The sequence below is a fragment of the Paramisgurnus dabryanus genome, chromosome 6 (assembly GCF_030506205.2).
Source record: "Paramisgurnus dabryanus chromosome 6, PD_genome_1.1, whole genome shotgun sequence".
NCBI lineage: Eukaryota > Metazoa > Chordata > Actinopteri > Cypriniformes > Cobitidae > Paramisgurnus > Paramisgurnus dabryanus.
The window spans coordinates 14,884,031-14,910,540 of record NC_133342.1 but is presented as its reverse complement, the minus strand read 5'-3'; the positions used below and the strand labels follow the sequence as shown (position 1 = coordinate 14,910,540).

General features: G+C 37.5%; 1 protein-coding gene across 1 annotated transcript; it reads left to right on the top strand.

Moving 5' to 3' along the window:
• The first annotated feature begins 1,435 nt into the window (after positions 1-1,435).
• wnt3a (wingless-type MMTV integration site family, member 3A) lies at positions 1,436-25,610 on the top strand. Its single transcript, XM_065267645.2, has 4 exons — positions 1,436-1,921; positions 9,964-10,205; positions 21,082-21,347; positions 21,627-25,610. The coding sequence occupies exons 1-4, from the start codon at positions 1,848-1,850 to the stop codon at positions 22,104-22,106; spliced, it is 1,062 nt and encodes a 353-aa protein (XP_065123717.1). The 5' UTR covers positions 1,436-1,847; the 3' UTR covers positions 22,107-25,610.
• Positions 25,611-26,510: the final 900 nt, after the last annotated feature.

Genomic DNA, 26,510 nt, shown 5'->3' with positions numbered 1-26,510 from the left:
AAATAATTTATTAAGAAAACATTTATTTATTGTTTATAAAGGGAAATCCATTCGTTTATGTTTTATTGTAAAAGATATGCATACATTTTACAACGGGCCTGTTGAATGCTTTATTCTGATTGGCTGATAAATGTTCCATTAGTGTGTGATTATTTTTCTGTAAACCGCACACCTAACCTGTCAAATGTATTGAAAATAGCCACCAGAGCCATGTTTGTGGTAACCGTGGTATAAGCGGAATAATTGACTCAGGTCCTTTGATTATTTTTTTTATAATGCACACAACGGTGTAACGGCACTCCAACGGCACGTCATCAAATTTTGCTTACGTATTATGTTGATGATAAAATAGCTTAAATTAAATTAAATTAAATTAAATGATTGATGTATTGTCACATACGGGAATTGCCACACAACTCGAAAATTATGATAAAAAGAACGGTTAAATAAAAGCACCGTGATTCTGTCATTCCGTCGTATGTCGGCCTATTTAAGTTTCCATGACCTTAAAAAAATAAATTGTCCAGAAATAGGCTAAATATATTTTTTGGCCTTTTTGTTATAATTATATCTTCTAGCCTGTAAATGTGCGTAAATGGACAGCATATGTAGTGGTTGAATAATTATTATTTAATAGTTAATAGTAGAAAAGAATTCTCCGATAGGATCTCAAGTTAGTCATTGGATTTTCAAACTTTATGATCGGAGGGAACGAATGATTCATTACGTAACACAACAACTTGCTATAGCTACAGTGCATTTACTCGACCATAGGTCTGCACCTGTCCCCCAAATCGCATCTGATCAGGTGTTTGTCGAAGAGCAATGAATATCAATACACGGGCTGAATACACTTTCAATCGGAAACACAGCACGTGCTTTGATGGAATTTACTCTGAAACTGGAAGAAATGTTGCAACAGGTTTATGCAAGTGAATGTCTGACTTTTGGGTATTGCGACTTAAATGCAGCACATATATATGTGTATCAATGTGCATACATTTAATTTCTTTTAATTATTATTATTAATAATAAAAAGATTATTTTAATAGAAAAATCTGATCAACCTATCTTGACAAGATTAAGGATGTTGTGATAAACAAATGTAGGCTATTCCAAGTAATAGGCTACGACGTGAAATACTTAGACTCGATTTAACATAAAAAAATAAAAAGTCTATTTGAATAAAGAAAATCAATACCAACTTGGACGTTTAAATGATGTAGCCTATTTAATATGGCATTGTTAACCATAAATAAACTAAACAAATTAAATCCCTCATTAATTGATTATTTATTTATTTGTTAAATATTTCACAAAGTGCGTGAGAGATCAACCCAGCGAAACAAGAATTAGTGAAAGAAAAACTAACACAAGGCAAGCAAGCAATTCACACGTTTTCATTTTTGCATATGAGGGGCTTCAAACCGGGGGGTGAAATCCGGACAGGTTGTTATAGCTACCCAATCCACAGGGGTCCCCCCCACCCAGCCTTAAACAACCTTATATATATAACACACAGCCCTTGCATGTCCCAAATAACTATTAAAAGAGTGTCTTGAGCATTGCAGTTCAGGCAGACTGACTGACTGACTGACTGACTGAGTGACTGTATCATCAGAATTTCCCCCGTGGCAAAAGCCTCTGATTGGGTCCGAATGCAAAGCTGCTCTGAACTTTAAAATTTGCCTCATGAACGCGCTCAGGAGACGGCTGTAGGATTATCGGAGAGAAATATCGCTCATCATCACCTTGTTTTTTCTCATTGACAAACGCAGGCGAGCGTGTGTGTCAGTGTATGCGGGTGTGCGTGTGCGCGTGTCGGTTTAAGCCAAACTTTTTTAAGGATGATATATCTTGGATATTTCCTGTTTCTTTTTTGTGGGCTCACGCGTGTCATGGCAAGTTACCCGATATGGTGGTAAGTTTTATGTCTTTTTTAACCTTTCTCTATCAAATACAATGTGTTAAGAAGGCTTGGAATGGTAAATGACAAGATTTCGAAGTTGACATTTTTTTTAAAAGTCTATGACGTCAGCTGTCACCGATACTGGTATTGATGAGATATTCGGTGACGCGTTTAAAATGTTCAGGATAAATGCGATTATAATCATGCGGGTCAAAACAAACTTGACAAGTAAATATGCGCATGCTCTCTATCTATCTATCTATCTATCTATCTATCTATCTATCTATCTATCTATCTATCTATCTATCTATCTATCTATCTATCTATCTATCTATCTATCTATCTATCTATCTATCTAATCTGTGTCCGTCTGTCCTACACCTGTTAATTCTTGGAGCAACTTACTGTAATAATACGTTGCTTTATTTTTTTGCAACATAGACATATGATTTGTGTTACAGAAATGCCAAATTAATTTATTAAAATAGTAGGCTACACTTTTTAACTTGTTAACAAATAGTACAAAATATACAGATGTCGGTTTGACATTGTTAAATTTTGTGTAAACTGCCGTGGCTTATGTTTAAATAAATCAATAATAAAAAATAAAAAAAACTCGTAAATATTTGTAACAAATGTCATATCGGAGATGTGCATTTTTTCTTTGTCAAAAATTACCAGAAATTAGTTAAACTATTGCATAAAAATTAGATACATAAAGATATATTAAGATTTTTCATTTGTATTTTTGTTATAAATACTATAAATTGTACTTTTAATTAACACTTGTATAAAATAACATACAAAAAGCTGAAATAATTGTACACAATTAATAATTCAATAATTGATTTAATCATTTATGTAAGAATATTTTGACAAACTAAATCAGGTGTATTGCAATATATCTTACTAAAGTTATTTTATTACAATAACTTTAGGCTTGTTTAAGGTACAGTGCTGATCTGACAAACATATAAGCAGTTCTCAAGCATTACTTGACTAATTTCACCCGCAAACTTAAAAGATCATTGTTTCAGGGAGGCAAAGCAGAGTTTTCTCAGTGGCTGTAAAAGCTGTAATTGAGTAGGTCATTAGTCACAGTCCAGGCCACTCTTTTTTGTTAATTGTTGTCTGTCTGACCCTCTTAAGATTTAAAAGCTTTGCTTTCCTTCTCATTCGCAAGGCCAGGTCAGTTTAAACAAAGAAGAGCATCCAGATATTTCTATTGCTTATTATAGCGGTACACTAACAAGACACTTGACACTGAAGTGCAAGACTGACTATCAAGATATACATGTAAAACATAAATAGCAGTATGTTCATAGCTTTGAAGTTACTCAATGACATCTTCAATGTATTGCTCTTTAAACAGCATTTGCCACTGTATTTGACTATAAGACAGCTGGTGTTTACCTGTAGCTTAACTGGTAGAGCAAGGTTCTAGCAATGCCAAAGTTATAGGTTTGATTCCCAGACTTTGGACAAAAGCCAGATGTATAAAAGCCAGACGAAAATATATATATAAAGTTTATTTTTCTCCGATTTAATTCTACAATAGATTTTTTCCTGAAGGACTTTTGGTTTGCCTTAACAAAAGCGACATACGTCAGAACAAATTAACATCACTCTGCAATTTAACTCGCAAGGGTGGTCTGTGGTTCACCAGCTGCGAGGGTTACGTGATAAGTGTACAGTCACCACAGCAGCTCCAGCATGGCTTCAGGTGATCATAAGGGTAACACAGCCACGTGAAGGAAGCCCCGAAAGTAACCTGTTTTGCTATAACAGAACAAAAAAATCCAAAAAGTGTATCTTATATTACATAACGTCTTGTGTCAGGGTGAAGGCCACAGTGCAAATAGCTTTTTGGCATATAGAGAGCAGGTTCATGGCTTCCTGGATCTCCTCATGACATGGTGTTGCCTGACTGCACCCTACAACCCCCTCCCACCCCTGCACTCCACCTTAAAAGATAAATACCTGGAGGTGAAAGCTTGCCGCACATTCCTTCTCCCAAACACTTCTCTCTTGATGTCAAAGTCGGCTCTGTGGCCCCGGGGCCTACAAGTAAAGTGGTAATTCAGAGGTGCACTTGCTTGGGCTTGCTGAAATATGCATTAAAACCTAGACTGGATATACTTCAGATGGAAAGTGTGCAAATATATATAGCTAAGACTTCAGAGCGAAGGGATTGTTCATTTCGGTCCTTTTGTCTTTTAATTACGCGGGTTTAAGAGATTTGGGGCCAAGTAAAGACGGTACTGTTCTGCTAGGGTGGAGTGTGAATGTCAAATTGGCCATCCGTTTGGTTTGGATATCTTAACAACTTGGCACAAGCGTAGAGTTTAAGGATGGGGAGTTCCACATGCCCGATGCAAATGAGGACAACCTCATAAACGCTCATGATTTATAGTTTGATCATTTCGACAAAATTCAGTCTAACCTCATACAGTAACATGAGTGGCAGTACAGTGAATTCTGCTTTTTTTATAACAAACACATTTGGGGCAAGTTTTTTACATCTCTGATATGTTGTTTTTGGAAGGTATTAATCAAATGATTAATCAAATGATGAGCTCAATTTCGGATAAGCGGGGCAGACACACGCCCAAGACAGCTGAGCGTGAGGACTGTCATTGAACCACCTGTTCATCTCACTCAGCGCTGGTGACGTTTCAAATTCATCAGCTTCTGGCACAGCACAATACCAAAGTATGAGGTGGTGATTCTAGACGTCAACAGAGCCTATTAATTATCAGTTTAGTGTGACTGCAGTGTACCTGAGAGCTGTCCACGCTTGACGAAAGTTTCACCCACAAATCGTTTGCCGGATAAAACGACTGTAAAACGGAGTTCCTCTTGTAAAATCTGATTGGATGAGCCAGAATCAAAGCTGTCATTAAATAGCCGCACAATTGAAATCTATATATAATGAAACAAGTGCTTGGCTCGACTAAGTGGATCGCTTTGGATAAGTGTAAATGTGCCCTGTCTGTGAAATCCAGGCTAAAGTCTCATAATCTAATAATGAGATTTGAAGCATTAAAGTTTGATTTCAGACATCGATTTCAATTTTTGATACGGCCTTACTCAGTCAATATTAAAGTTATCAAGGTTATTTTTCACAAAAAATTTTTTACATGTTGTACACTCACAGTAAACAAAAAATTCACTGGGATGGTACCTTTTAAAAAGTTCCCAATATGTAACATTTTGGTAAAGATATGTACCTTTGAGGAACCAGTATGTACCTTTTAAGTACAAAAGTTCTTTTTTTTTTTTTTGAAAATGCACTAACCCAGTGACAACTTTTGTACCTTCATTTCTGAGATTTAGTGTACATAAAATCATCTTACATCCCAGAAAAAAATCTGACACGGCCTTACTTAGGTTATATTTTCACAGAATGTTCTTTACATTATGCATGGATCACAAAAAAATACTGAAATGACTGGGGAAAAAAAATTCACAGGCAGGGGGACAAATAGTAAAGAAAAAGTATACTAAATAAACTAAATAAAGGTGCTTAAAAAGGTTCTTCACAGCAATGCCATAACAACCTTTTGGGGTTCCTCAAAGAACCATTTAGTCAAAGGAGCTTTTAAAAAAAGAGGTTATTTTCACCTTTAAGAACCTTTTGTGAAACAGAAAAGTTCTTCAAATGTTAAAGGTGCTTTAAAGAACCATTAAGAGAGAAAAGGTTCTTCTATCGTGAAGCACCTTTATTTTTATGAGTGTAACTAAAACTTAAAGCACTGTAACACACAACATCTCATGTTAAGATAAGGTTCAAATCATACTTCCCTTCAAATAAAAAAAAAGTTTAATGTTTTTAAATTTATTAAGATTAATTGCATTGCACTACTTGCAGCTGGTTGGCGGTAACTTACCGTAGATTTAAATGTATGTTATTTACTGGCAACATTTTGTTCAAAGTTAAATGAACATTAAACATTAACAAGTCTTTGTCTTTACAGAGAAAAACTTAAATAACAGCATCAAGCAAAGCATTCTGGGAAACAAAATCAGAAGCAAAAAAAACAGAAAAAGGTTGATGATGATTTCTGGTTCCCAGAATGCTTTGCATGAGGCTGTTATTGTATAGTTTTATTCTGTAAAGATAAAGACTTTTTAATATTTAATATTTATTTAACTTTGAACAAACTATTGCCAGTAAATAACATAAATTTAAATTTACAGTAAGTTACCGGCAACAAGCTGCAAGTAACACTGTAATTTCTACTGATTCCCTAAATTAAAATAAATCTTATTTTTATTACTTTCATGCATTATTTAAAAGTTTTATGAAATTATTTATGTATTGTGATAGTATTTGTTGTACTGGCTTTCATTTATGGAAATTTACCGCACTTTATTACAGCAATGAGCATTATTACTGGAAATTACTGTAAACTTAAAAGTAAACATCCAGATCCAAAGAAGAAGTTACATTGGGATAGAACTGTACTTAATAAATAATAATAATAATTGGTCATTAGAATAGACTTCATACATAATTTTCATGGAAAGGGCGAAATACTTGTTTTCATTAGATTTCCCCTACCAATTCATCTAAAGGGCTTCTGTCTGTTTGAAGTTACGTATTTGCATGCATGTAAAGAAATGCATGCAAGTCTGTGAGACAGACGGCGCGGGCGGGGGAACGTAAACGTCCTGTGCCATTGGTTTGAGAGGCTACTCGGCCCCTGAGGCAAAAGACTGACAAAGGCTAAGAAAAGGTCAAATTTTAATAGGAGTTACTTAGTGAACAAATCCTCGTAGTTTCGCTACACCCTGCTATATGGTTTAGATCTACTCTCGGGCCAGTTTCATTTACGTTCCCTCTTGCTGTGCTCTCTTTCAAACCTTAACGTACAATTCACATTGAAGTCATCACAGAGAAAAATCTAAAAATGACACATGGCTTGATAATGTATACGATCGACTTGCACAAAGAATATATTTTATAATCTGCTGATGTCAATTTAGACAACATAAAACTGCAATCAAAGTTGATGTTTTTAGCTGCCTATAGTAGAAGTGACATATATGTGTACCATAGTATGTTCTACAATTGCTCTCACTGTTTGGATAAATACCTTCTGTACTCCATGTAATGCACCACCATGCCACCCAGTGAAATTGGCCAACAAGATTGATCTAAGGCATTATCCATTTCCTTTAAAGCCAGAGATCCATAGCTTCCCGACCATATAACAATGGCTGAGAGAGGAAGTGTTGTGGAATGCAGCAGGTAGAGGAACTGGTTGGTGGCAGATCAGCTGAGGGAGTGTCATAGTCTTTGTTATTGAGAAAGCCCCTCAGGTCTACCCACTGCCGGTCAGGGGTCAGCCAGGGGGCCGCTTGTTGTGATTAGTAATCACAGGTCAACACACACACACTGCTAATTGAGAATGCTTACACCTTGATAGACACTTCTCTACAAGCTGTAAAGCAATGGTAACACTGATTCAAACAGCAAGCTATAAGAAACTGAAATTTGAAAATGTGCACTAGGTATGCATATATTGTATACAGATGAAAAGATGATTGTTATACACTATAAATTCTTACTTTGTTAATTTGTTTATTTAAATATTTATTAATTTACAAAATGTTTTATTTGAACCAATGCCCATACATCACTTTTTTTTAAACAGCTAACTGTTAAAGGGATAGTTCACTCAAAAATGAAAATTCTCTCATCATCACCTACCTTAATGTTGTCCTAAACCTGTATAAGTTTCTTTATTCTGTTGAATACGTAAGGAATAATTGATGATTGGCCGTTGAATTATTTGAAAATAATGCACACCCAAGGTGTTTACATGTGGGTGTGCATTATTTTCAAATAAGGACCAGAGTCAATTATTCAGCTTATACCACGGTTACCACAGATATTGCACTGGTGGTTATTTTAAGACATATGACAGGTCAGATGTGCGTTTATTGAAAAATAATGCATATCCATGTAACATTTCTCAACCAATCAGAATAAAGAATTTAACAGCCCAGTGGTATAAAATACTATGAAAGTCAATGGGTACCGTCAACTGTGTGCTTACCATCATTTATCAGAATATCTTTTTTTGTGTTCAACAAAATAAAGAAACTCATAAAGATTTAGGAAAACAAAAGAGAGAGTAAATGATGACAGAATAAAAAAATTTGGGTGAAGCTTTTAAAGAAAAATATAAATAGTAATATATATGTCGATTTATTCGTGTCCATGGCACGAAATTATGCTTTTTTGTGCCTTGAGCACGAATGTCTTTTTCGTGACACTCGCACAAATTTCTAATAATATTTTTACATGTCTGTTACACGACTTTCTTTTTCGTGTCATTTTATGTATTAGTTTCTCGTTTTTTTATCCTATTTTTAAATCATTGTCGCTTGGGGTTGGGGTTAGATTTGGGGTCTGGGTTAGGATGTACTTTTATGTATTAGTTTCTACATGTTTTTCTTCCACTTTTAAAACTATTCTCACCTGGAGTTGGGGTTAGAGTTGGGGTTTGGGTTAGGATGTCTAAAAATGTAACAGAAAGTGATTCAATGGTAAGAAAATAGGAAAAAACAATGAGAAAACAATACATAAAATGAAACAAAAAAGAAAGTCAAGCAACAGACACGAAAAACTGTTTATAGAAATTCATGCGAGTGTCATGAAAAAGCTGAATTTTGTGCAATGGACATAAATCAATTAATCAAATTTTGCGTGACTATAACATGACTTTTCATGAGATCACTCTGCGCAAAAAAGATACAAAAGCTGTCACTGGGACAGTATCCTTTCAAAAAGTACATCTGTGTACCAAAAGAGTGGATATTAGAAAATCAAAGATACATAATGGTTACACAAACTGTATCTGAATAGTAAATATAGGACCTATTTAAAGGTACAGTACCAGTAACAGCTTTTGTACCTTTATTTGAGCAATAGAAAATGTTCATCTGACCCAACCATGCGTTAAAACAACCCATGTACATGACATTGGTAAAAATATACACAGCTGATAATGAATAAAAAGTTAATGTTAAAACTGTAAGAGCTGTCTTTGGTGACATAATATCCTAAAATACAGTAGTGCCAAAATGGTATCGACAGTTTACAAACTTTCTACAACTCGCTGACAGAAACTCAAAATTGTAAGTGAGAAGCGTGTCGGCACACGCATCATCTAAACCTCGTGTCATCAAAGCACGGCCGAGTTCAAACCAGCGTTAGTCAAGCATCCTCTGATGCTCAGCCAGACCTGCACACTGTGTCATTACGTGAAGCCACAGACCTATTTCACTTTTGGACAGTTTAAGGATGTCGTGGCCTTTAATGACAAGGTACCTGTCCCGCACCGTGAACCCTTGATCTGTGTACTGCTCCTGTCTCATCTGGGTCTTTCATGTTTGTTTACCACTTAGCAACATGTGTTATGGCTTTATCTGAACTCCTCCCACAAGTCAAAAGATCTTCAATGCCTACGACAGGTTCTGACAACAAACAAAAGCACAATAATTCCTACTGGTGTGTACAAGTTTTAAATTGGTGGGGTACAACACTTGGATTGATCTTTTTTATTTTGGGACCTAGAGTCCATTCATTGAAGAGTATACATGTTACACTTTAATCCTATAATTGTTTAAATTATACCATTATAGCTGTTTCAGATGAACCACCTGCTATACTGCTTTAAATATGAGTAGTCGTGACTTGCGCTGAAATTGAATTTAATTCCTGCTGAAAAGACCACAAATAGATATCACCATTATATCTCTTATAAAAGTTTTTTTTTTAGATGTTGGTTTGCTGGTGAAGATCATCTTAACCATGCTCATGATGATCATCTTAACCATGTTAAGGTTTTGCTAGCTCCATCAAGCACTAAACTAGCATAAATCAGCTTGGACCAACAAGACAGCTGATCTTTATAGTAAAGATGTATTATATCCTCTTAATATTTGTGTTCTGCAACACTATTTATTGTGGCCTGTACATGCACTGTGCATCTATCTGGTTAGTACGAATAAGTTGCTCACCTCTGTGTTATCTTCGGTAGGTCTCTAGCAGTGGGCCACCAGTACTCTTCACTGGGTAGCCAGCCCATACTCTGCAGCTCCATCCCTGGCCTGGTCCCCAAGCAGCTCCGCTTCTGCCGCAACTATGTGGAAATAATGCCCAGCGTGGCAGAGGGGGTGAAAATCGGCATCCAGGAGTGCCAGCACCAGTTCCGCGGACGCAGATGGAACTGCACTACCATCAACGATAACCTGGCCATCTTCGGACCAGTGCTGGACAAAGGTAGGACTTTAGTGAGAAGACGAAAGGGAATTAAGGGGAACCTGAAACACAAAGGGGGCAGATAATAAAGTTTTCAAGAAAGTGGCACTGCAATGGTGGCTACTATAATGTAGTTCATTCAAGAATTTATTACAGTTTTGGTACAGTGGTTTTTCAATAGCCAATGTTGTGACTAATATCTAGAGTGTCTAATGCAAAAAACATTGGCTTATTAATGGGTCTACAGCTACTTTGTGATATTATTTATAAAATGTATGTTGATGAATATATTTCATGGATGCTTCATTATGTAGTATTCATTTAGGAAAGGCAGTTAAACTTAAAGGTTCATTTTTGTATCTTTATAGGTATACAACACATTGAAATGTTGTACCTTTTGGGGTACAAAATTATACCCTAAAGAACCTATTGTGTACCTTTAAGGATCAGTTTAACTACACATTTAACTCTACATTTAAAGGTACACAATATGTACCCAAAAAGGTACAACATTGTATTATGTTTTGTATACCTGTAAAGAAACAAAACAGAATCTTAGGGTACTGCCTCAGCAACAGAAAAGATACAGTTTTGCACCTTTTTTCTCTCACAATACATTACCATGAAATCTAAAATATTTCAGTGGTTTTTTTAGAAATTATTTATATGTGCAATTCATTCAGTTTTTTTTATTAATGTACCCTCACAATCCTTAATCAAAAACATTAACCTTCAACCCCTGTTGAAACAAATTCTCTTCCTGGGATGTTTTGTTGGCAAAGTTGACTTCAAATATGATCCAATCAGGTCCCAATGTAATGGACGTAATCAAGTTCCGCCCTACATATATTCCTCATTTCATAAGACGTTTTGGATATATGTCATGCTGCGTTCACAACAAACGCGAATACAGCGTCTGGCACAAAATTATTAAGTCAATGTAAAGACACATTTATGCGCGTCTGGAAGTCTCGCGGCGCGGTAGACGAGAATCCTCTTTGCGCATCTAGTTCGCGCGAATGACAGAAATTGACACGCCAATGATGCGAACTGAACGTTGCCGCTGGAAATGTGTGAGCTGAAAAATCTGAACTCTGGCAGATTCATGCCATGTTAACAAATCAGGAGCTTGCTCTAGTAGTGATGTGATTACAGGAAGCGAGTGGAGTCGCAGAAGCCCCTCCCATTACACGAATTTCCGTGTGAATGTCTCGAATGACTAGAATTTCACACGCGGCTTTCAAGCGCGAATGAAACAAGTAAACTCAGATATACACGCGAATAGCGGAAATAAAGACGTTTGCAACGTATGTTTTATGAAGACTTTAAAATCTGTCTTCTAGAGGTCGACCGATTTATCGGCCGGCCGATTAATTGGCCGATTTTTGGCATTTTAAAAAAAATCGGCTTTTGCCGATTTTGCTGCAAAATTAGGCTGATTAATAGGCAGGCGCATCTGCGGGCACCTAAGCGTTGTTTTAGAACTAGTGACGCTGCCTCTTGCTGCAAGCAGATCGGCCCTGTCCCGTGTGTGTGCAGCTATGCTTTGTTCACAAACAGCTTTATTAAACGATGGCGGGATCGCGCAAATTAAGCAGCCAGTACAACAGCGCGACGGGCTTATGTCTCGCGGTGCACTGTCCGTGCAAAGATTAGGCTCATTTCATGTGATTAAAGAGTAACTAAACCCCTGGTCAGAGCCTGACTCCACCCACTGGCAATATTTGAAAAATGCAAGAAAAGTGGGCAGATCCCAACGAAGATAGAGGGAACAAACTAAGCTTGTATCAAGTGTGTGGTGAGGTCGTAACAAGGGCGTGGTGAGCTTGAACCTGCTTACGTCACGAGTCATTTTTTGGACCCAACATCCAATGGGAAAATTCAACTGCAGTAGCCACCGTTCAACCTGAAGAGGGCAGCACTCAGACGTATTTACACCATATATTGTAGTATTGAAACACTTTATATCCAAATGTCAAAAAAATTACTAAAATCAATGAACAACACTAATAAAGCATCACTCTTACAGATCATTAACTAAAAAAAGTTGGTTTAGTTACTCTTTAATGAGTGATGATGAGTTTTGTTTGCGTGACAGAGAGAGTAGAGCCGTGCGCGCACGCTTTCTGTCTTTAACCTGTCTCCCTTCTTTTATTACTCAAACAAAACTGACTTGATGGCGAAAGGTCGGAAGACCAAATCATATCCACCGAGGAAATGTTTTACGTGTTGTTACAGTAACACTTTGTTTACAGTTTTGCGCTGCTCAGCCTGGATTAGAACACAGCGCGTCCGATTCGCGAACTGACTCCTTTGAACGGATTCGTGAATGAACGGTTGAAACAACAGATCTGTCCCAACACTAAACTCACAAGACGTCACTGTCAGCACAATCAGTCACTTATAGCGCCTCAGAAATGAGAATGTAAATGTGCTTAGAAAGATTTGCCCTAAATAACAGTCTCAACTAAAAAACATAGACATTTACTATGTTAACTTTATGATGAATAAATAATTTATCAGGTCTACCAAATAAGGATTTTATCCTACAAAGCAATAAAAGCCATGGTAAAAAACTGATCAAAGATGATGACAGCAGAGTGTCAAGTAATATCTGTGTCTGATAAATGCATGGTGCAGAGGAGGTTGTAAAACTCTTCAGAAAGACCAGTCATAATTTTTTTAAATACTTTGATTTAAATAGTGACATTTTTACATTATAAATATCTGCTAATGATGAAAACATTTTGATTATTATGTACATATAGAAAATCGGCCAAACATATCGGCCATCGGCTGCCCTGATTTCTAAAAATCGGCATCGGCCAGAGAAAAAGCCATATCGGTCGACCTCTACCTTCTACTGTGTATATCATTGCTTGGCACCCATAGGGCCTACAAGTAACTACAAGTATATATATATCTTATATATTGTACATAGATGGAACGCAACAAATTTGCCTGATAAAATAACATAATGAATATATGTCATGGATACTTCATTATGTATTATTCATTTAGGAAAGGCAGTTAACCTTTCAAGAGAATGTTATACTGTCAGAAAAAAAGGTACACAATTTTACCTTTTTCTGTCGCTGGGGTTTTACCCTCAAAGGTACCTTTTTGAACTTTATGGGTATACAACATGTTGAAATGTTGTACCTTTTGGGGTGCAATATTATACCCTATCGTGTACCTTGAAGAACAATTTTGTACCAGTTAAACCTTTAAAGGTACACAATAGATCCTTAAGGTACAGTAATGTACCCCAAAAGGTACAACATTGTATTATGTTTAATACCGTATGTAAAGGTACAAAACTGTACCTTAGGGTACCACCCCAGTAACAGAAAAAGTACAATTATAAACCTTTTATTCTGAGAGTGTATATTGGGATATGGTCACGTTACTGCACACGGTGCCTAACAGCGCTATTTAGTTACAATATTCTTAATGTATTTATGACTTTTGTACCTTATTGCTTAAATATTGAACTGATTGTGTTACTGTAGCTCAACTGGTAGATGTTAACGTTGTGGGTTTAACAAACATACTAATAAAATGTATAACTTGAATGCACTGTAAATAGCTTTGGATGAAAGTGTCTGCCAAATGCATAAATGTTTCCTGTAGGTTTAAAAAAACCTATGAACTTTAAAAGCCTCAGTTTTTACAATATAGGACAGAATAGCTGAAGCCCTGCCTTTTTCTGCCTGTATTTCTACATGAAGTCCTTCACTCAGTGCGTCTTTGTATTCAGTGGCAATGTAACATGTTTTCTGCGCACAGCTCTGATTGCTGAGATTATGCCGTTGTTCTGTGCACGTTATTTATTTGCTGCTCTCAAATCCTGCTCTCAATGGGCATTAGTCAGGCGCACTGGACTATGACAGTTACTTATGTAGCGATGCACGCGTGTAAAGTGGGTGGGACGCGTTTTGTTTGTTTCCAGCAAAGGGAATCCCCACATTTCTCACTGTTTGTGACAGTTAAGCTAATGCAACTCACAGCAGAAACCAACCGACGTCGCTTACAGGCATTTAAGGAGTATCTCACTGTGTGCATAACACACACATTTGCAGACATACTTCATGAACTCAAACGGATTACGTTGCCAACCTTTGTGTTTATCTAAGGTGAAGTTATGAATGTGTTGTTTTGGGCTTTAATCAGCTTGGATTCTTGTCTAAAGTGCAAGTCTGTGCATAAGACAGCAAAGTTATAGGGTAATGTTGGGTTTTTTTAACATTAGGCAGCGTTTCGAAAAAGAGTCTACAAGACCGTTTATTAATTCAACTAAACTTCATTATAGAAGCGTAGTGTTTGCTAAAGAAAGTTTCGGTTTTACTATTTAAATCATTTACTCTTTGGGGGGGTAGAGCTGTGCTATTTCTTTTCTAAACAATTGGAATTACTTCTAAATTTAGCTTGGTTGATTATTAAATCCCATAGACAAACATAAAAAAGAAGGAGAAGATATTTTTATGCTTCTTAAAAAAATCATAGATTTGGGCTGTTGGTAAAGTACGCAACTTCCTTCTGTAAAAAGGCAACACCTTAGCAATAATATAGGCCTAATTAGATTTGACCTTTGTAAATTATAAAGGCTTTGGTGTTACAAGCCCTGCTGGAAAATCCAGCTACAACCACCTTTGTAGCTCGGTTTGCTTGGTTTCTAACTGGTCCAGGCTGGTCCGAGCTCTAAAGTCTAAGTGGTGGATGAATGCTGGAAGGGACTTGGCAAATAGGTCACTTTGGTTTGAGTTAATAGATCACATTGAATTAGCAACAACCTAGCTGTCATATTTAAAAAAAAATCTTAACCACCTTAAGCTAATATGATCAGTTTTTTACAGGATAGTTATAATGATTTTTTGACATCTTGTAATAATCATCACCGACTACTATTTTTTCAGTGGTTAAGCTGTTCTCATAACTCGTCTTTTATCAGTAATTAGTTACTTTTCCAACATTTAGTTTTTGAAAAGTCTGATTCATTCTAGTAATTTGGCTCATTTAGACAAATAATGTACTGTAATTTAACCAATTAAAAAGGCTTTCAACATCCCTGCATGGTACACTATATTAAGTAAGTTTTGGGACACCTGCTTTTATATGGACATGAACCTGAATCCCATTCTTAATCCATAGGGTTAAATATGGAGTTGGCCCACCCTTTGCAGCTATAACAGCTTCAACTCTTCTTGGAAGACTTAATACATGGTTTAGGAGTGTGTTTATGGGATTTATTTTGACTATTCTTCTAAAAGCACATTTGTAAGGTCAGACACTTATGTTGGACATAAGCTCATAGTCTCCACTTTAATTCATCCTAAAGATGTTTTATTGGGTTGAGGCCAGTCAAGCTCCATGTCTTTATTGGGCAATCCCCAAACTGTTTCCACAAAGTTGGTAGCATGAAACTGTCCAAAATGTCTTGTTACGATGAAATATTAAGAGTTCATTTTACTGGAAGTGATTGTAACACCTGAATTCAATGATTTGGAGGAGCGTGTATTTTAACTTATTATTGCAGTATATAATTTTAATGCATTACTGTAACTGTTGTTATTGTATATGTATTTCCCCCGTTTGAACATTTTAAAAAAATTACATTCATTAGGGTTCTAGGTATTTTGTAAATTCATCGTTTGTGCACGGTTAAAAAATTCTGAGTTATTTTCAACCTAGAGTTGGGTCAGAAAAGGACTAACCCAGAAAATATGTATGCGGTATTTGACCCAGCAATGCGTAAAAACAACCCAGCATTTTGGGTTGAAACAACTCAAGCATAGGTTAAATTACAACCTAAAATGTTGGGTTGGTCATTTTTTTAACTCAGCGCTGGGTTAAAAATAACCTAACCTTTCACTATTATTGAGAATTATACAAAGCACTGTTTTAATGCCAGAGAAATGTTGATAAAGTTGTAAATTATATGATGATTTTATTACTCTTTATTACACGGCTCTCTGGAATGCTTGATTCTGATTGTTCAGTTGAGACATTTGCAGGTTCGTTCTTTTCAAATAATAACCGCTCCAAAGTAATAACGCATAGCCGGTACTACTTGTACGATTAAAATCACTCCGCGCCAATAAAGATTACTGTTTGGCGCCATCTTGTGACAAACACTGGACAAGCACAATTATAAGAATGGAACATTTTGACATTAATTTTAACATGTACGGAAAAACAAAACATTTAAACAGTGGATAGAAGAACGAACAACGACAAGACACAGAGATCTTACTGAGACTGAACTTGACAAAATAGAGCATGACAGCTACGAAGCCAACACACAAAAAAATACAGAATGGGCATTAAAACTTCTCAAAGACTGGCTAAAAGAGAAAAAATGGAGACGGACAAGTATGATCATTTTATGCATCTTTGCAAAGTTTCGCGGAAGGATAAAAATGTTAATATAAAACAAATATGCCAATAAAATGTTTCAAATTCATATTCATGTCCAGTTTTTTTTCTTATGTGGCAAGAAGCCGTGTAATAAGCGGGATAATGTAGAGGCAGCCGGTAGTTATTGGGAAATAAGCCCCAACAGTGTGATCAGGACCCGACGCGAAGCCTCTACATTATCCCTTACGTAAACTGCTGGGTTGTTTTTAACACAAGATTGGGTAAATATTGGACAGAACACATGTTTGGTTAAACTTAAACCTATGCTGGGTTGTTTTAATGCAAAGGCAGGGATGTTCTAACTTATGGTTGGGTAACAAGAACCCAGCATAAGTTTATTTATTTTTATTAGACGCACATGCGTTGTCACCGTTAAGAGTCTGTTTGGAACTAGTGGCTAGACTGAACTCTCTTACAAATACCTTGTTGAAAATAACAAATGTTTTGGTTTCCTAAAGACAAGTGGAGACGGCAATCATGGATCACCGCTATGTGAAAGGAGGTTTGGCAGCCGGTTTGTAGTTAACATTTTATACATTATAGTACACATTTTAAACAGCAAAGTTAGCGTAATGTTTCGTTTTTTTACGCTTCACCTATGAAATATAAACTTAGGTAATCTACTTGTTGTTTATTGTGCTTGTTATCAGAAATAAACTACTCTAAAAGGAATTTGTTTGTTAATTATTCTTAGCAGAGTTTACCGGAAGTTACGTTTGTTCCACGAAAGCCGTTTGTTTATGTTGTTACTGGTGAACCGTCTATAACTCATCATGTGGTCTTTCCAATTTACCCGGCATTGAGTTAAAAACAACCCAGCAGTTTTAGAGTGATCCAGAGAAACCTACAGTACATTCAATCTATACATTTTGATCAGTAAGTATAGTGTTGCTACAGCATGCACTGCCAACAGAGCCAGAAGTACCTTAATGGCTAGTTGGTACCTAAATGGCTTGTTGGTAGCTTGTATGGTAGGTAATCTTAAAGGTTTCTTGTAATAAGCCTGTAACTTTCCAGTGTCATTCCATTAAAGAAGTACCATCAGGACTGTTATATCAGTGCAGTTCCCCCACAGTGTCCAAGCTTTGTCACCACATGAGGACGGATGGGAGGTTGAGGAGAAATGAGGGGTCATGCTACGAGGGCCTAGGGACCACAGAGGGGCCGCGGGTGGAGTGAATACTGATGGCCGGCTACAGTGGGAGGCAGCGTGAGCCGAGCCAATTGCTTTTAATAAACTCTCAAGCAATTGTTACATTGATGGAGAGGGCTTGAGCCCAAGCGGGCCACTGATTATGGGAGGACTCGTCAGTTCTTCTCCATTGTAGTGTAAATAGCCCCTCCATATCCCCTGCAGTTCCCCTCCTCCGGTCTAAATTGAAGGGGAGATTGGTCAGGACAGGGGTGATGAGGGGGTTTGAACCAGGTCAGTCTTCGGGGTCCAGGGGTGGCTTTAGTAAATCATTTTGATTGGATTAGAGCTTCTGAAGCTCTTAATAATGTGAGAGGTCAAAGCGGGCAGATTAAGTGCTTTGTCGGGGGGCGGTTTAAGGGCCGCGTCAAAGCTCAGAAGCTTTTCATTGAGCTTAGAGAAGAGCACCTCTCACTTTCGCTCCTTTGTGACCGACACATCACTTTTGCGGAGCTGGCGCTATTGTGCGACCGTGTCTGCCACGCAGACGGATACATGTCGGTTTCCTCTTCTGTTTTGTGTGGAGCTGAATGGAAAGCTAGTCTTTAGTAGTTCTTCAGTGGCTTGTTAATGACAATCAAACAGCTGTCGTAGATCTCCCCTGGCACTTTTAGCGGATGTTGATGATGCTGTGTTCTATGCAATAGCAGAGAAATTGTACACATGCATTGCACCCTTCACTTTTAAAGACCTTCTTGGGGTTTTTTTCTCTGAGTCACCAAGTACCACTTTTTCTTTTGCCTCTCAGTTTTTGCCACCTTGCTTTGTTAGCTTCGTACCTGTGTGTGGCATATATGTGGTGCACCGCCTGGAGTATTGCATTGTTTTGCGAAGTCAAACTGCCTCCCCAATCTCATCTATCTATTTCACAAGGCCGCCTCGGGCTACGTCTGCGTCAGTACTCATTAATTTACATTAACCAAAATGTCAAAACACGGCCCAGTGGAATCCGCTCGCGATGAAAGGAGAGTCGACACAGGTGTTCCAAAAGAGTGCTACAGTTCGCTAAACACACCTTTAGTGGATAACGTTGCATGTCGCATGCGAGCTGTAATAGGACACCAGAATTAACTTGTTCCTACTGTCACACACGGTTTTTGTTGTTATTTGAATCAAACAGGTTAACTGAAAAGCAGTGATTTACGTCTTGACAGATGAGACATGACTAACTTTAAGGTGTAGTGGCAGATTGGTTACGTTTTTTTGTTTTAGCTCCTTGATTCTTCAGTATTGTCCTTCAGAGAACATTTACTGTACATATATTTAGTTACATTTGTGGTTATGATAATATTGCATGTTCAAAATAGCCTTTCCTCACAATTTCCTCAGACGTTTAACAAGCAATAAAATTAAATCTTGGTGTCAATAAAAGCAATTCTCTTTTCATTAGCATTCCTCAGGGGCAGCAACCGCACTGGCCACCACCACAAAATGAAGTAAAGGAATCCCATGACTTTTGAGGCTAACACCCTCATCTAAACCAACTTTGCATGAGGTCAGGCTACCCGGGTTACGACCTCTGCCCTCAGGAGGAGAAACTGTTACAATTTAGGATGTACCAAGAGCTCTGGGCCTTTCATCAAATGCATGTTTAACTGTGTCGGGGGAGGTCTACTCACCGGTATATCATTAACTCTGCCCAGGAAAGAAAGAATGGGGTGTGGCAAACGGTGCTGATGGTGGGACCTTAGCCCCGCCTCATGCTGAGCCCAACTCACCACACAATATCTGGGCGACCATACGATTAAGCCAGAGAGAAAGCTCCTTTCACAATTCACACGCCCTTTAGATTGTTTTATTAAACCATTTCAATGGGGATTTCCCCGTCTGCCGACAAGTGGGGTCCAGCCAATGCATAGTTCTCTGTTGCTATGACTTAACTTTGTCCCCACTAATCACTGGCAAGGGCAAATTTCATATAAAATATCGGGGGCCTTTTGTGCATGTAATTCGCCGTGACAGTGGCAGCACAATGAGGGATTCAGGGTCCCAGCAGGTAACAGGGACCACTTGCATTGTGAGGGTCCGGCAAAGTTAGCCAGAAGGTGGGCAACGGGGGCCGTCTGTTTTCACAAATGACCAGTATGATTGGGCTTCACCTGCCTTTCTTTTCTCAGGTGAAGACCCCCTACCAGTCCAAAGTGTCGCCATGTATGTCTTTTATCCATTCATCTTCTGGATATTAATCTGGCTCCCCCTTCCACTTAAGCCAAGGTTTTCACCATCATTTTCTCCACTCTCTTTATATTCTTCTGACCAGACTGACGTGTCATTGTCAGCCTTACTTGACCTACGCTTTATTGGCTTCCTGATCATAAAACATGGGCCACTCAGTGGGTTTTAAATTGTAATTGAATGGCCCTTTCAGACCAGACTATTCAAACCTCCAACCACCACGCGATTGAGTTTATGGGTAGAAAGCAGAAGTCACTTGGGCTTTGCTGAAGCTGTTGATCTATGTACCATCATCAAAATCATTTTCAGGAATATTGTAGAAATTGTAAAGAACAAAGAGGCATTGTAACAAATGTATGAATACCACTTTTAATTGAAGCACCAAATCTCTTTGTCATTTTAATTAGCATTGTGGCGGCATAAAATAGACTTATGCCAAATTTTGCAACATCATTATCCCCACCTTGATTTTTCTAACTAGTTGAAACCTGCAACAAAAGGAAGATTTGATTCATAACGTCTTCAGAGCCATTTCCTCTCTTCTACGAGCGCAAGACGGCACAAGATCACGGTGTATTTATCAAAATGTACCGACATCATTAGCTTTTAAGTTTTTGCAGGGCGCTCATCGAAATGATTCGTCACAAAATCCCCTGTTAGACAGAATGTTGGACAATTTTTGAGGTTACAATCAACCGATATGCGTGTTGTTCATTTTTCAAATTAATTCTGGTAGCACGTTGGTTCTTGCAAAGACCGTTCAACAGTAAGTCTAAGCCATGAGTAATATACGTCTATTTTCCCACCTCGGAGTTGCTTAATTGAGTCTTTTCTAATTATAGACCTGTCATCCTTCTATTTACTTCTTATCTGGAAGGATATGCCTGGTCTTCTCTGACTCATGCCTCAGTAATGCCTTTAGATAAAGTCAACTGCATACGTTCTTATGCGTTAATGTGGTAAAGTGAGATCTAAAATGTAGTATAACTAAAATTTGCGATGACTGCACAGATCTTGAAAACTGTATTTTTTTCTTTAGTAACTTTGAATGTTACATTTTTAATTTCATAATCAGATTTTTTTCAAGCACATTCTCTCTGTCTGTTTTCACAGCCACTAGAGAATCGGCATTCGTCCATGCAATTGCCTCCGCCGGGGTGGCGTTTGCTGTGACGCGTGCTTGTGCCGAGGGCTCTGCAACCATCTGTGGCTGTGACACACGAAGGAAAGGACCACCGGGCGACGGATGGAAGTGGGGCGGCTGCAGTGAGGATGTGGAATTTGGAAGCATGGTATCACGTGAGTTCGCTGATGCCCGTGAGAACCGGCCAGATGCCCGCTCCGCTATGAACCGGCACAACAACGAAGCTGGACGAGTGGTGAGCTTGTTTTCTGTTTGAAGCATGATGGTACTTTGTGTAGATGTGTGGAAAAGATGAATGACCAAGGAAGTCTTGCTGGTTCCTGTAGCTCAGTCGATAGAGTCATGGGTTGAAAGGTTTTCCCAAATGCATAAATGTAGAACTGTATAATGATAAGGACCAGTATACAATGATCCTCAGGAGGTGTATTGTAGGTGTTTCCACACATAAAAATATAAATGAATACTGTTTTATTCATATTATGTGCCATTAATTGCGTTTTTTCTTTTTTCTCAGTCAATCACTGACCACATGTACCTAAAGTGTAAGTGTCATGGCCTCTCGGGTAGCTGTGAGGTTAAAACCTGCTGGTGGTCCCAACCTGACTTTCGCATGATTGGCGACTACATGAAGGACAAGTACGACAGCGCATCAGAAATGGTGGTGGAGAAGCATAAGGAATCAAGAGGCTGGGTCGAGACCTTACGACCAAGGTACACTTTCTTCAAGCCCCCGACCGAAACTGACCTTGTCTACTATGAAAGCTCACCTAACTTCTGCGAGCCTAACCCAGAGACCGGGTCTTTTGGCACCCGGGATCGCGTCTGCAACTTGACGTCACACGGTATCGACGGCTGCGACTTGCTCTGTTGCGGTCGAGGCCACAACACCCGAACTGAGAAACGAAAGGAGAAGTGCCACTGCATTTTCCACTGGTGCTGCTACGTCAGCTGCCAGGAGTGTACGCGAGTTTACGATGTCCATACCTGCAAGTAAGTCTCCAAAACAAGACTGGACCAGATGTTTGGGGATGTGAACACCCGAGAGCCTTGAGTTAGAGTTTTTTTTCGTAAGAAGAACACAAACTTCAGAAATGAGATGGTGATGTGATTCTAGAAAGTTATTAACAGCCAAAAAGAAAGACCCGTAAAGGCTTTGTTCTTCATCCTGACCATTGTAGGACTTGGCATGCTTCGACAGGACTCTCTAGCTCAGTTCTACAAACGAAAGTCTGATATCGGAGGGGCTGGATCGGATTCCTGGACTCTCAGGCCCATGGGACCTTGACCTATTGTTTCTCCAAGAAAAGAACAGAAAAACTTGTGACGACGAGTAAACTCCAACACAACAAATGTGACTGGAATGCCGGAGTTTGCCCACAAGTGCCTCTGAAATATGATAATAGTAACATTACTAGCAGTAGCCTTCCTACTAACACCATTAAAGAAGCTAAATGTACCATTTTAATGCAAAGTGCATTCCAACGAACCTGAATACCAGCAAAACACCTGCTTAGCAACTTCCTTTACAGCACATCTTACACTTCTTGTCGTTTCTGTATGTAAGACCAAACATACTGTATGAACTAATGTATTAGGATGAGTTTATGGTTACTAACTCTAGGTTATGAATGCACTTGTACTTGAGTGAATGTCTGTGCGTCTGTCAGTGTTTTCCAGATCTGATTGTTTTATTACATTTATTAACCTGAATGAATGATCTCGACTATACAGTAAATGGATCAACTCTGACCACAACAGGTTCAGTGTACTGACATAGATAATGAACCCATCTAATATTTATATCAAGACCCAAATATCTATTTAAGCTAAAACAAACAAACGTTGGGCAGTTTTAACAAAACTAAAGTGTCAGCACTTCTGTCTTGAAATGGAGCATGATGTTCATTTGCTTTATTTGTGTGTGACAGTATTATTTCACAGACATGGAGGTCCATGACATTTCAACATGAACATACAGGTGTGTTATGGAGCGAGAACTGTGCCTGTATTCAGTACCTGCGGGGTCCAAAATGAACAATTGCCAAAAGCCCAAATGGGAGTAAAAAACTGCTTTAGTGACTGCATTATAATTAGGGAACATTTTTAGGAATTTGGAAAGTGCACATAGTTGAAATGGCAATGTTGAAAGACAACCTGACCCCGCGATTACCTCAAAACCCGGTAATTGTTGCATACTCCAACTGTTACCTCCAAATTTTGGTAACTGTAATTAATCCATTGTCAAAATTTCCAGTAGCAATGTGGTTAGTGTTACCACAAATACAGCTGCAAAAGAAGAAGATCTCTATACAAATAAAGACATTAGCTATAAGGTATCTGCATTGGCTGTATATGCAAAAAGTACATTTTGGACCCTGAGGAGACCAATTTTTTCCCGTTTTTCTTTCTAATAACATTCCAAGTTTGTTTGACATTTGTATGTGAATTCATGACCAAAATTAATTTTTTTCTTAACTTTTCTGACCCAGCTGTACATTAAAGACAGCAGCAGTGTAGAAATGTCACTGAACTACCCTCATTTAGGGCGCGCTCACATTATCCCAACCAAACCCTGCCCCGAGCGTGTTTGACCCCCAAAGCCTGGTTTATTTGACTCGTGTGATCGCTCTGTACCATGCCCTGGTGCAGTTTGGTTAATCCAAATGCTTGGGTCGGTTAAAGTACATTGTGAGTGCCGGTTCTGGGGGAGTAGGGAGGGGGCAATCGGTTGGTTTAAGTATAATATGAGTGCGCCCTTATATGCTGCTAACTAATAACAGGTTATTTATACGTGATTATATGCTCGTACGTTTGTGTTTCTCTTTGTGTCCTCTACATATGTCCTGATGTTTGTATGTATATGTGCATGACTCTTTGTTTTCTTCTTTCTGTGAAAGACACTGTGTGAACAGTTAAGAACTAAAATGTGAAGTTTTCTACTAATGGACTTTTTGATAGAGAGTTTGTATTCCTTAACCAAATAGAGATATTGTAACTTTTGTGAATCTTGTTAAATAATAGCTTATAAAAATGCGATTTGTCAAAAGTGATCATGAGATGCTTTGAATATAGGGTTATTAAATGCCACACTGTATTTTGAATAATCTTTCTGAATTGAAATCATATGTATGACCGACGTTATGTATATGTGCGGAGTCATTATTACAAAATCAACCCTGACAGTTTTGTGAATGGTACCTGTTGTCATGTTTTGGGGTCCAGGTTTATTTTGCAATAATGAATAGCTGACCATACATTATATTGTTTGTTACATGCTACTTGACAAATATTGGAATGTTGATTTGTAATTAGTATATATTTTAGTAGAAGTAAGAGTTCAGGCATGCTATGAGAGACATGACCCTTGCGAAAATTAACCATGGTTTTTTGGCGTATTGCTAAAGCATTTACTGTAAAAAAAAAATTTTGGTTTTGCAAGTTTAGACTTGTGATATGTTGAAATAACTTATAAAAACAAGTTGAAATTGTTTAACTTAATTTGTTAAGTAACATTAAAATCTATGTTGATTTGACATCATTTTTACAGTGTGGTTTTACAACAGGAACCATAGTTTACCTAGGATTTTTAGTAGTACCATGGTCTTTTTGATGTAACCATGTTTTTTGGTTTTAACTGTAGTAAAACCATGATTAATTTTTGTAAGGGTAAACTTCCACAAGAACATTGATTGCCAGGTATAATGGTCAAACATGCAGCTTTTATTATTTTAATAAATCTAATTAATCTAAATACAGCATTTGACCAATCAGAATCAGCTATTCTGAGAAGCATGCAGCTAAGTGTTAAAAAAGTAAGACCTAAATATCTGCGAATATTATGATCTCAATCTTACATACAGTATGCTGCAAAATATAAACTTAAGTTTTACCACAGGGAAATGCGAGAAGGCAGAGAGAAAGGCCAGCTTGTAAAATTCTTTGGCAGAAGTCCTTTTTGTCGATCTTTCCATCAAAGAAATGAATTCAAGTTTTCTCTTGCCCTGAGAATCTCACACTGATTTAATCTCTCATCAATCAGGGATCATTTCAAAGCACATGCCCCATTGAGCATTCCACAAAGCTCTTGTTTATTTAACATAATGATCCTCCGCTAACTACAGAATCAATACCTTTTGTTTTTGAACAAACTTCAGCGCATCTACGCATCAAATTTACGCGTCCACGATACAGTTTGATTTTTATTCTAAACATAAAATTCCAAAGTTTTGTACAGACGAGTTCTGTGTGTTTATGGATGTCTAAAGTCTGAGGATTTTTCTATGATTATTTATTTTACTGTAATGTATATATTAGTATATATTTGCTGACAAAAGATTATTACTTGTGAGGAAAATGTTGTTGTGTTGTAACAGTTTTTTACCTCATTGTCTGTTGTTGCTGTTTTTTTTCACTGACCACATGGGATGCACTGTATGTCCTGCTTTCTGTTCATAGGATGCTAGCTGTTAATTTTATAACCGAATTAAAGAAAATACAAACACTCATTTCCATATCTGTCATTTTACTTTTGAATGTACTTGGGATTTTCTTATTAATAATATAACGTGTTTATAATTCATTTTAAGGACAGAGAAAAACAACAGTTAAAAAATTCCCAAAAAGCCAAAATGCAAACGTAATTACAGTTTCCAATTAAGTTGGACAATCTCTCTGTCCTTACACGCCTGATGAAGTAGACCAAAACGTCACTGCTTGTGTTAATAAATATGAATATTTAGCAAGTATTAATAGTGTGTGGGATTGCATCTTTTTATATTTATAGGACAAAAATAGCCGATTTGTTACAGTGTTAAAGCAAGCAACACTTTAAAAATCTTAAAAGAACATTACAAGCCAACATGCATAGAAGGTTAAGAAGCCTGCCTTGTATTAGTTGTAGTTAAAGTAATCTGTTGAATTAATACTAGTTCATTAATGTTCTTTTAGTTATTTACTCTGAAATTTGCTTATATTTTAAGCTGCGAGTATTTAGATCACATCAGCAGAAGCAAAACAAAGATATCAACACAAGCTGCAAGTTTTGGGTACATACGATTCTATACAGCACCCGATTCCATATTTTTATAGTCACTAAAAACCGTCAGATTAATGCCAGGCCTCCACTTTGGCTATGTTCATGTGTATTTCGTGGAAAATTCCTCACCTTAAACTGCCATCATTAATATATTATTATTATTATTATATTATCATATTTTATTGTATTATGATATAATAAATTAAAGGGGACATTTCACAAGACATTTTTAAGATGTCAAAAAAGTTTTTGGTGTCCTCAGAGTACATATGTGAGGTTTTAGCTCAAAATATCATACAGATAATTTATTTTAGCATGTTAAAATTGCCACTTTGTAGGTGTGAGCAAAATGTGCCGTTCTGG